The sequence below is a fragment of the Ranitomeya variabilis genome, chromosome 6 (genome assembly GCF_051348905.1).
Source record: "Ranitomeya variabilis isolate aRanVar5 chromosome 6, aRanVar5.hap1, whole genome shotgun sequence".
Classification (NCBI taxonomy): domain Eukaryota; kingdom Metazoa; phylum Chordata; class Amphibia; order Anura; family Dendrobatidae; genus Ranitomeya; species Ranitomeya variabilis.
Window position 1 is genome coordinate 427,308,734 of NC_135237.1, and position 12,586 is coordinate 427,321,319.

The 12,586-nt window shown below is 39.2% G+C and overlaps 1 protein-coding gene across 1 annotated transcript; it reads right to left on the reverse strand.

The window, feature by feature from the left end:
• Window positions 1–5,642: 5,642 nt before the first annotated feature.
• On the reverse strand, window positions 5,643–11,709 carry LOC143783296 (histamine H3 receptor-like). The gene is made up of 3 exons (XM_077271702.1): window positions 11,466–11,709; window positions 10,276–10,442; window positions 5,643–6,395 (listed from the first exon to the last, which is right to left on the reverse strand). Exons 1-3 carry the CDS (start codon window positions 11,707–11,709, stop codon window positions 5,643–5,645), a joined length of 1,164 nt encoding a protein of 387 aa, XP_077127817.1.
• Between the last annotated feature and the right edge of the window lie 877 nt (window positions 11,710–12,586).

Below are 12,586 nucleotides of genomic sequence, written 5' to 3' on the forward strand. Positions count from 1 at the left end.
ACAGTACATAATAATCTTTATTTTTATATAACACTAACATATTCCGCAGCGCTTTACAGTTTGGTACATTTCTTTTTGCAGTGCAGGGGTTAATCTGCTCTGTTGAAAGCTCTTGGAGCTATGGCTCTCAGCTGTGCACTGTTAGCCACTCCAATCCCCTATATAATCTGGGTCGTGAATAACACCTCGTCAGAGCTAGATTATGCTGCATGGCTAGGAGGATAGGTGGTGGTTATTGGAGAAGTCGGTTGGTGGATTTGGTTTTGTGAGTGTGATAATTCCCTTTCTTCTCCTACTTTAGTTTTACACCATCCTCCAATCCCCTGTGCATTCTTCTGTTATATGTGTGAGTATATTTGTATGTTTGGCATTTTCCGTTACCACTGTTTGTATTACCTTGTTAGTCTGGTTGGTGCATTACGGTATACTACTACTCCCCTCTTCCCTGAGTGGGGGAAGGGTACAGATGGAGGGCGGATTCAGGAGCTAAGGCGAGGTACGTGTCCCCGGCATCTTCACCTTCAGAAGTAACCTGGGGAGCATTAGGGACAGGGAAAGGAGCCCTTGATGCTTGGTCACCCGACAACAAAGTCGTGACACCTTTCACCCAAGACCGCCCTTTTCCCTCCACACTCATATGTTCCTCTCCAAAACTTCTCCCACGTATCCCCCTTCCTCTGGAATTCTGTGCCCCAACACATTCAATTATCCATCACATTTGGAACTTTCAAACAGAACTTTAAAACCTATCCCTTCAAGAAATCTTACAGCCAGTAAAAACCCAGCTGTCACTTCACCACCACCTGACCTGCTGCAACCCCCGAACCTATTGTCTCCTTCCCTATTATCCTGTATACTGTAAGGGGGGTTGATTTGGCACCCCGGCATCTGACTCCACTCACCATGGGTAAGATACTTGATCACTAGGTGTATCGCTATTATTATTCTTTTCCCCCATATGGATGATGATCACTGTGACATCCAGTGGGGTTTGTACTAATTTACGGGCATCCAATTCTTTGATCTATCATTGTTATGACTTGGTTTACATAAACTGACCTGTTTTGCCGGGGATTTACCATTTCTAAACTAGGGTTTTTTCCTCTGTTCTATTTTCCGTTATTTTTGTGATGTAATGTTGCAAATATTTATAATAAAATGTACAATTTTTAAAATGTATTCTCCTGTATATGGAACTCCATTTTTCGGTGTTTAAATGTAAACCCGCTTGGATAGGGACTTCTCCCTTCTGTACCAGTCTGTCACTGTTAGTTTGTTTATTGTAATTTATATTTGTATTTTGTATGTAACCCCTTTTTGTGTCTAATGAGTTTTTATTAAGTTTTTGAAAATATAAACAAACATTTATTGGTCACGTGAGACCAACAAGATCTTTTCATTCTAAAACAAAAACGTAGATCATGTCCCAGTACAATTATCATCCAATAATAATACAGAAAAGCTAATTACGTGTCTAAACGTTAGTGGTAAGAAAAGAAAGTGGGACGTAAACCCCTTTTAACATGAAATTAACGATGCTCTAAAAATAAATAATAATAATAATTAGATTCATACAGCCCGAGATTTGGACCAAGGAACTGACTGCAATAGCAGCCTGGTTTGTCTTTCTCTATGTACAGGGAAAGAACTGTCAGTCAATTGGAGCAGGGAGAAGCGGGCCAGTGTTCACATGTGAAAGGAAAAAAAAATAACTTGTTCCAGCTCCATATCTGTAAAATTCAGGCTTGAAACTTTATTTTGCCAATTTAAAAGCAGTGGAAATGTGCTCTCCAGAAGCACAGCGGGACAAGAGCGACGCGTTTCGATCACTAAAGATCTGTATCAAAGTTATATACAAATAGTTCAATGCATAATATATAGATCACACAGACCAATGAGAAACAATTAGATAGTCACATGATTAACCAAAGGTCCTTCAGATGTAAAAGAATCTTAGTAAATGGCATAATAGCAAGAAAAAAAAAACAATTATTTTCAAATATACAAGACTACAGACCTCCACATGAAAAACAGGAGAAAAGACAATAAAAAACAACAAATATATTAGAATAAAAAGCATGCTAGACAGGTGCATATGACATCAATAGTGATACATCAATTCATTACGTTTGTTGAGACCTGTTGGAAATCGAGTGTTAAGATAATAGATCCAAAAGGTTTCACGTATGAGAAGAAACCGTCTGGCATCCCCACCACGTAAGAGTCTATTCACACATTCTATACCGTGTACTTGAAAAAACTTTGTGCTGCGAGCATGTTTCATAATGAAATGCTTAGAGGCTGCAGAAACAGTGCGAGTTGAGTCCCCAATGTATCCTATGTCATATAGGTGTTCGCTAATGAGAACCTTCAGTTTGCACGATGTACACCCGACATAGGATAAATGGCATGCAGTGCAATTAATTTTATAAACAACAAAATTAGTATTACAATTAATATATTGTTTGATGTTGAAACTTTCTGAGTTGTTATAGTTATAAAACACTTTAGTAATAAGTGCATGTGTGCAAGTTTTGCAGTTTTTCGAACCGCATTTAAAAAAAACCGTTGCAATCCAACCACGTCTTATTTCTATGTCTATCTGCACAAAACATACTGGGCGAAATTTTGTTACCTATGGATAGGGCTTTTCTGGCTACTACATTGATACCAGATTTCAAAATTTTGGCCAGATTCTCATCTTCATATAAAACCGGAAGAAATTTATTAACAATTCCCTTGATTTGATAAAACTGTGGACTGAACTGAAAGCATACATAGGGTTTGTTGCCAATGTTGTTTTCCAAATTGGAAGATACCATTTCTGTTTTGCGTGCAATAAGGTCCTCACGATTTTTATGACTTAAAATTTTACTTGCTCTTTTTAAAGTCCAATCTGGATAATTACGGCGCTTTAATTTACCGGATATCAAATCAATTTCTCTGTCTAGATCGAGATTATTACTACAGTTACGTTTTACTCTAACATATTCACCCACAGGAACTGACCGAATAGTGTGTCTAGGATGGCCACTGCTGGCATGTAAAATAGTGTTGCCACTTAATGATTTGTGATATGTACTGGTTGAAATTAATCGATCTGCTGTACCACTTAAATTTAAATCCAAAAATTGAATGTGACCAGAGTCCTGTCTATAAGTAAAACGAATATTGTACTGATTAGAGTTGAAATAATTCATAAATTCTGGTATGGCAGATACATCGGTCCCCCAAATTATGAGCAAATCATCGATGTATCTGCCATACCATACTAAACAGGAAAGAAACGGATTGGATACAGAAAATATAAATTCATATTCCCAAAATGCCATTACAAGGTTAGCCAAAGAAGGTCAGAATTTGGCACCCATGGCCACACCAGATTTCTGTAAAAAAAAAACCATGTCAATTTTATCTGGGGTTCCCCTGTAAACTAGCCAGTAAAGGCTAAGCAAACAGCTGTGAGCTGATGTTAATAGCCTGGGAACCTTTATGGCTATTGGCTCCTTCCCAGAATATTAACATCAGCCCTCAGCCATCAGCTTTCCCTCTGCTGGTTATAAAAATTATGCTGGAGCCCACGCAATATTTTTTTTCCTTTTTTTTTTTTAAATAAACAGATAATGCATTTCACACAGATTTCTGACAGTTGCTGTTTTGTTACAGCATATGTAGGTTAGTTATGTTAATGCTCCTACACAGGCTGGTGACTGTGTGTGTGTCTTTAATATTAATGAGGGTATCTGGCTGAAGAGGTTGAACAAGGAAATTACATCACATTTTTTTTTCTTTTTTAATAATATATCTTTTATTTAGCTCTATGAATTTACAAAAATGCATGAAAAAACGCATGAAAAATGCATGAAAAAATGCATAAAAACGCGCTTATTTTCAGCTGCGTTATTTTCTGCCAAGAGATGCAAAAACCTTGCAGAAATGTCTGCAAGCAAATACGCAATGTGTGCGCATAGCCTAAATCTAATTAAAGGTTCCTTTAAAATTATCCTAATGAATAAAGATTGAAATACATGCAATTTTATTTAGCAATTTTTTGTATTTAATTTGGTTAAATATATTTTTTTGTGCTGCAAGCTGAGGAAAAATCTAAACATAAAATGGCCCCACAGTATGCAAATCTTTTCATGGCCAAGCTTGAAAGCGACTTTTTGTCCTCATGTCCCATCAGGCCTCTGGCCTACTACCACTACATTGAAGACATTTTAATCATCTAAGCCGCAGCTAAAGACGTTCCATGAACAGTTTAATCAATTTCATCGCACCATCAACTTGACACTCAACTACTCCTGCACTGAAATTAACTTTTTGGACACCATCATTAAGCTGCAGAACAATAAAATAGAGACATCCCTGTATCAGAAGGCAATCGACCGTCCAACATACCTTAAATGGGACAGTTTCCATCCAAAACACATAAAAAACTCTATTGTCTACAGCCAAGCCATTAGATACAATCGTATATGTTCCAACCCAATGGACAGGGATGAACATCTTGGTCACCTCAGAAAGACCTTTTTGAATCAGGACTACCATCCAAGAACAATTGAAAACCAGATTATAAGAGCCACCAGAATATCAAGGAATCCCCTGCCACACTACAAAGTTAAAGAAGAAAATAACCGGGTACCTCTAGTAGTTACCTACAATCCAAATCAGGAGGTGCTAACGGGAGCTGCACGGAAATACAACCTTTACTACAAAAGATACCCGTTTACAATCCATTTTTCCAGACCCCCCACTACTGTGTTTTAGGCAACCCCCAAATCTAAGAAGCATCATTGTCAGAAGCTCCCTGTCCTCTCCAACAGCTGCAGGTACCTTTCCTTTCAACGAGAAAAAATGTAAAACCTGTCTATTTATAATGACCACGGACAAGATAAAGATCCCCAATTCACATCAGGACTACAAGATACCCGGTACTTTCAGCTGCATCACATCTAATGTGGTGTACTTAATTATTTGTACGAAATGTCCAACTGGGGGTCTGTATGTGGGAGAGACAGGGCAAAAACTGAGAACAAGGATAAATTCTCATCGCCATACAATAAAAGAAAAAAGAATGGATCTACCTGTGGCCAAACATTTTTGAATGCCTGATTATAGCACCATGGACCTGAAATTACTTGTATTGAAAGGTAGCTTCAAATCTCAGAGAGACAGGAGAATCTGGGAGTATAAACTTATGACGACCTTTGACACACTTAGTGCAGGAATGAATGTGTCGCATGGATTTATGTCTTTTTACATCAATTAAGGAATTTGCCCCTCAGACCATGTGGGGTCATCATAACAGAACCAGACCCCAATCAGAGGACAACAAAACATTCACTCCTAATCTAGGAACTTTCCAATATTTGTGGACACAACTGTTTATCACTTATCACTCTCCCATAATGACAGTTCTGTGCTGTGTTGTGTATAAATATGTGATTCTTCAGAATTTGCTTTAGTCTGTGCCTGATGAAGAGACCTGAGTAGTCTCGAAAGCTTGCAATTTGTTGCCATCTTTTCAGTTAGCCATTAAAAGGTATCAACCACTGAGGACTCTCAATTCTAAATATTTTTTTTTAAATATAAAAGCAATTTCTTCATCCCTTTATTTTTTACATTCTAACCCCAAAATATTAACTGTTTTGTTTTTTCAGACGGAAAATGATGGAGAATGCTTTTCTGAAGCGCTTGTGACACAATGGATACAATATAGGGTTGATAGCTGAATTTGTGTATAATATCCAGACTGTGATATCGTACCAATAAGAAGGTATGCAGTATCCCCGGCAGGCAGTTCTTACACTGATAAGAAAAGTGATAGGGGCCCAGCACATAGCAAAGATGCAAACAAGAATTGTGAGAGATTTGGCCACCTTCTTGTCCCTGGATAGCTGAAGGACGTGTATGTTATAAGTATTGGATACATTGTCCATTTGTAAAGTGTCTTTTGTTTGGAAACATTGGCTGAGAGATTTCTTCACTTTCTTTCTTAGTGGAACAGAAATCTTCATGCGATCTGTAGACAGCACTAGAGTTGTGGCTATAATGTATGGAGGTTTACCATGATTTTCTCTGAGAGCAGATGATGGAGGAGCAGACTGTTGCCTTTTTTTCTTACTACGTTTAGTGATGCTCCAGTAGATGCTTAGATTAAAATGTGAAATACTTATTAATGGAAGAATAAAATCAAATATTGATGTGCCCAAGAAGAAAGACCAGGTGTCACTAAAGGCAGGTGTACATTCACTCTCAGCCATCTCTTTTTTACCAAAAATTGCTTCCCAAAATAGGATGGCTGGACCGTATAGTAGGAAAGACACTACCCAGATGGAAGCCATCTTCAGAGCTGTCTGACCGTGTCTTTTCTGAACAGAACGATATAGCAGCTGCCAAATACAAAAAGCACAGACACTTTCTGCTTAAGGGTCACAAATATGACATTTAGCATCAGACAGAGAATCAGTATTTAGCCGGTAAATCTAATTTTGGTGATTTATGTAATAAGAAAAGAATGGTAGATGTATAATAGACAGGTCTACACCTAGACAATACAGTTTTCCATAGGATGCATTTACAAAACGTGCGTTAGTGAGTGAGTTGGAGGTCACACAGCAATCTTTTGGGCATGGTGAAGGCTGGTCAGGATTTATAATGATGATTTTCATGCAAATGTTATTTTCACTCTCTTATGGATTTTACTTCTATTCACCTAATGAGTTTATGAGTTATTTACTGTATTTTGCAGATTATAAGACGCATCGGTTTTTAAGATGCATCCCAAGTTTTGGGGAGGAAAATAGGAAACATTTTTTTTTTATAAAATGGTGTGTGTTATAATCTGCTTTTGCGTAGCTTACCTGGGGGGCAGGGGTGGTGGAACAGGGTTCTAGGTGTTAGGGTTGCTGCTGACAAAAGCAGGAGATGCAGTGGGCTCCAGGGTGGTAGGACGGGGTGTTCAGCAGTGGCAGGAGTTGGGCTATGGCTGTGCGCCCCAGGCCAGTACGATAAGGTGTTCAGTGATGTGGGGGCTCCGCTGACATTTTATGAAAGTCTGGAGCCCTGCACCTTCCATACTTTCTAATGCGATGGACTCTGGGAAAATGGCCGCAGGAGGTTGCGCATACACAATTGAGATCTCAGGAGTCTAGATCCTAGGAGATGAGATATCGGTGCTAAGATCTCAATTTGGGCATATGCCACCTCCAGCGGCCAATTTCCAGGAGTCCACTGCATAGAAGAGTATAGAAAGTGCGGGACTTCGGGCTTGCACAAAATGTCAGCGGAGCTCCCTCACCACTGAACACCTCATTGTACCAGCCTGGAGTCCTCTATTGCCGCCAGGAGCTTCCGGCAGCAGCAGCAACTCTGGCCTTATGTAGACACTGCTTCAGTACAATAGACTGGTCTCTGTAATAAATCCCCCACACTTTAATTACAGGTAGAGCCCGCTTACAATATGTTTTGCAGAGCATTCATATCAAACAGGATTCATAGGGTGCCCTGGACAGAGTTATTTAGTTAAATAAAGCAAAGTCCATAGAATGAAAATTTGGGCTCCATTTGTGCTCCCTTCTTGTGCTGTTTTACTTTTTGTATGGGTACAAGAACTTAGCAGACTAAAAAACAAGAAGAGCAATGAGCTGCAGAAAGCAGGAAATATTAGATCACTGAGTGTGCTGCAGTAGCTAATGTCTAACAGCAGCAGCCGGAGGTGAGCTTTAATTGCTGCTGTTAACCAATTAAATGCGTCTGTCAATCTATGACAGCGACACCAAAATGAAGTGGTTGTGGAGCACCCGCTAGGACCGTGTGATACTCGGTTCCAGGCCGGTTCAGTTTTAAAGGCATGGTCACGGTGGCAGTGACCCGGTCTGTGGCCCAGGGCGTCCAGTTAAAGGGAGTTAATGGCAAAGGGAATAAAGTCTAATGTAATGATCTTGATGCCACCTATGGTACTCGGCCAAGGGGTCCACTGGGGATGATGGTATTGCAGCTTAGATGGTATGACTCCCCACATGTAAAGCTTAGTCACCAGTGCTCCCGGTGTGGTTGGTAAGGATGGTGAAGTGCAGAAAAGGAATTTGAGGACACAAGGTTGCAGTCTCTTTACCTTTTGCTGGTGTTATGCAGCCACAGTCCAGGGTACAGATCATGGGTGATGGTGGGGTCTGGGCAGCCTGGAAGCGATTCGGAATCCCCCTAGCCAGGTGGGGTTGGGCCTTCCTTACTGCGCAGTATATGCTGTCCCTTGCTGCCTGAGGCTCTGCACAAGGTCCTCTCTCTCTCTGTCCTTTTAGTTGGACACTACCTGCATGGCAGGCAACTTGAGCCTTTTTACAGGTGTCCCTTCTCATGGTGACTCCGGGCTCTATCTGCTGCTGTGCCTTCGGTTGTAATGGTGGCCAGGAGACTTGGAATCTCCTGCCCACCGGTTTCTGCTGTGGGGCATATAGTGAGCCCCACAACCTTGGAATTCCGGCCTCTGGTTTCTTGCGCTGATCCTGGAGGGAGCCCACTCGCAGCTCCACTCCAGTTCCTCTCTCCACTCATGCTCCTTCTCCCCTCACTGTCTCCTACAATCTGCTCCTGTCAGGAGCTGCAGAGCGTACGTCTGCTCAGCTCCAGCTCTCCTCACAGACTACCCTAACTCCTCCTCCAGCCAGAATATCTAGGGAAGCTACCCTGAAACCGGGTCTAGAGCTCCCCCTTTTGGCCTGGAGTCAGAAACATGTTGCATGTAAGTGTTACCTGCTAAGGGGATTCTTCTCGTCTCCAGACATGGCATCACCATCCCCGTGAGGAAGGCAATACCACTGTGACAGACGGACTCCTGGGGTGTCACAGTTGCCTCTGCACATACGCAACAGCTGTGATCAGGCTCCACATCATGATCATGGGGTACATGTGGGTTAACATGGCATCATAGCCATCTTGGTACTTGAGGAGATCACGATTTACACTATTTACTGCAATACTATGATACTGCAGTATATAGTATAAGCAATCAAACGATCACAGGTTTAAGTCCTATAAGGGAACTATCAAATGTAAGTAAAAAGTAATGTATTCATTAAAGTACAGTCTATCATAATATAAAATTAATTAACAAATATGGTAATCACTGTAAGAGAGAATAAAACACCTGAATTGTCGTCACAACCACCTCGGAAAAAATGCAATAAAAAATTAACAATACATCTTTTGTACCCCAAACTAGTATCAATGAAACCATCAGTTTAGGGTGAAAAAACAAGACCTCAAATAGCTCCATTGAAAGAAAAATTAAAAAAATTAAGGGTCTCAATCTTATACCTTTTTTCCCCGTTTTTCAATACATTGTATGGTAAAATAAATCATGTCATTCAAAAGTACAACTCGTTCTGCAAATAACAATCCCAGGTCATATGGCTATTTTGACAGAAATTAAGAAAAGTTATGGCTCTTGGAAGAAGGGGAGGGGAAAACGCAAACGTAATAATATAAACTGTCTGCAAAGGAAAGGGGCTAAAAAAACTGATGAAGATGACATATGAGTTTCTGATGAAGCATAATGACATTCTCCTATTACTCCAACTTGTTCATGTGTGCATTAAAGGGAACAACAGTTTTATTACCACAAACCAAGCAATCTATATTAGGTCATTGTAATCAGGAATCAATACCTTCATGTTTTGTGATCCTTCTTTGCTTTTCAAAGTTTTCTTCCCAATTGTTATGCAAAAAACCTACAATTGCACGGTGGATGGGTGTTTATGGGTAGTTTGGCTTTGCACATAAAGCTCTCCATCTTCTTCCCAATTTTGCTTCTTGATTGACAGGTTACTCTTATATCTGAGTTACTTGCATCCCCGCTGGAAATTTTGTTCAGGAGCCGTCACTCCTGGCGGCGGAGCATGTGCAGTAAAATCCTGATGACACAGGATCAGGACTATGAATGTGTGCATGCTCCACCTTCTCTGAGTAGACAACTGGTACAGGGAGTGACGGTGCCTGCATGAGATATCCGGCAGGGGAGATAGATCATTGAAAAAATATGACCTATTAGCGACAGGAGAGGAAAATTGAAAAAAGGTAGGAGAGATATAACTACAATAACTGGACAGAGTATTACATTGTAATACAAAAAAGGATTACAAAAACAAAAGGTATACATTGATTCTGGACTACAGTGACTTGGCACAGATGTGTATGGTTTGTGAAAGTAAAACCTACTGACTGATAGGTTCTCTTTAAAATATTAAACATAATTAGTGATGAATAACTTACGGCTTTTGTTACACAAAGGAATCTATCGTAGCTGATTAGAACAATATTAAATGCTGAGGCAGTGCTCATTGAATAATCTGTAATTAACCACAGCTTGCAGATATCTTTTCCAAGCATCCATTTCCCAGTAAGTAAATACAGCACATACAAAGGGGCGTTAAATGCACCTAGAGCAAAACATAAAACATGGAGTAGGCAATTATAGAAATGTATAATTTTACACATATGCAATATATTGTAGAATTAAATAAGAAAAAATAAAGGAACAATTGACATCAATGGTTGTCAATTCAATTAATTATTAATAATTATTTTCAAATTCTTTCCTGTGGCTCATACACATCCCTACTTTTACATGTTTCTGTAAGCAGACTTCTCATTTGAAAAAAGGCTGGATTCTGGTCTTTGAAGGTTAACTCACAAAATATTATCTGTGGGACCTTCTCCTTTGTTTGTAGGAAGTGAAAGAAAAATAATTTAGAAAAAAAATTACAGATGAAATGTAAACAAATTTACATCCTATAAAATGACCTTCATGAACTGGACAGATGCTCAATTTTATTGAGATCTGGAAATTGGAGACCTAGTTAACATCTCATTGCTATAATGATGTATAAAAATGCTTGATCTGTAGGAGGTTCAAGTTCAAGTAGGAGGTACATGTCAAAGTAACATCCACTTAGATGCCAGGAAATAAGATTCCCAGCAGAACATCGGGCAGAGCTTAATGTTCCACCAGCTTGAATTCTTCCTGTAGTGCATCCTGGAGCCATCTTCTCCTTAGGTAAGTGATGCCATCCACATGGTGTAAAAAATTATATACTGCATTTATATTCTACTCCTTAACACATGTATTGATATACATTGCATTGATAACTATAGTATAATACAAATTCTACACTGCTATTTTTCAAAAGGTTTCTGATCAAAAACCCAATAGGTAGTCACATTGAAGACCACAATCCTGTGAGTCTTGAATGTCTATATATCAGGTTCCCAAACTACTGTTATATTTTCTCTTTTCCGTATCTACTAATTAAGAAATGTGCTGCTCATCTTCACACTGAACCTCATGCATATTTCAACTGCAGAGATGTTAGTGAGATGAAAAAACATCTAGATCAATTTTTGCCTCATTCATATTGCCTTGGATAGATATGTATTGAAGATTGAAGACTGAATATTCTTACCTATAAAAAAATCACAAATGGCTAAATTGAGAAGAAAAAAGTTACTTTGAGTCCTAAGACTCTTGTCCACAATGAAAGCTACCATAACGAGAATATTACCAAAAATTGTCACCATCATCAGTAAAGAAATATATAGCATTATCACGCTCCTAACACCTTCTGAAAACCGTGGATCCAAGCCAGAGGTTTCATTCAGATTTAACACAACCAATCCACTTTCATTATAAACCAGTAGTCTTGTCATGGTGTTCTGTGTGGACTACAGTATGTAAAAGCCATGTTAAAATAAAGCAATGCCAAGATGGCCATCATCAGGAGATTCCCTAACTGTTGTAACACGTGAATGCAGCGACTACTCAGACACACCAGAAGATAACTATGAGCTGTCTTTTATACTGGCTGCTAGTGAACTGCAATACACATGAGAAAACAAAGAAATGACAAATGATTCCAATTTCGAATGGAAAAAATGAAGTGCAGATGTTCTCCCCAATGAACGAAGTCGTGCCATGGCCACAGCAATAATCTACAATATATAGTGCAATAGAACACATAATGTAACAATACTCCCATTTCCCTTCTCTCATATATGACACATTTGCATTACAGATGTAACAAAGGTTATTATGACTTACTATGTACCATCATGTTAATTTGTCAAAGAATATTACATCATTTAAAAGGATTAAGATAAAGAGTACAGGTCCATTTACACTACAAGATTATCATGAAGTTTTAACAGACTGTCGGTCACTAGATGAACAAGGAAAATGCTAATTCCTAAGGTGAAATGATCTTTTGTGCTGCACAAATGATGAATGTTATTGGCCGCGCACAGATCCTGTGTAAACAGGACTTGCACTGTAGACAACAATGGATGTCTATTCACTCTGAATTATCTATTATGGATCATGCAGGGCATATATGAAGCGGGGTCAGCATGTAAACAGTATACTAAGTGTTAATGGACATTAAAGGACCTTAACTAAACTTTGTTTTATATAATTATCGATCAGTGTTTGCAAAGTTATGCATCGTTATAATATACTCCTGCTATGGTTTTATGTGCTTTATTATTTAGACCAGGGGTGGGGAATCTTTTTTCTGCCAAGGGCCATTTG

Coding starts and splice junctions, on each gene's coding strand:
- LOC143783296 (XM_077271702.1), bottom strand. CDS start 11,709: ATGACAAGACTACTGGTTTATAATGAAAGTGGATTGGTTGTGTTAAAT. Junction 10,443..11,465: donor CATTTGTGATTTTTTTATAG/GTAAGAATATTC, acceptor GTTTTGCTCTAG/GTGCATTTAACGCCCCTTTG. Junction 6,396..10,275: donor TCCTTTGTGTAACAAAAGCC/GTAAGTTATTCA, acceptor TGTATTTGGCAG/CTGCTATATCGTTCTGTTCA.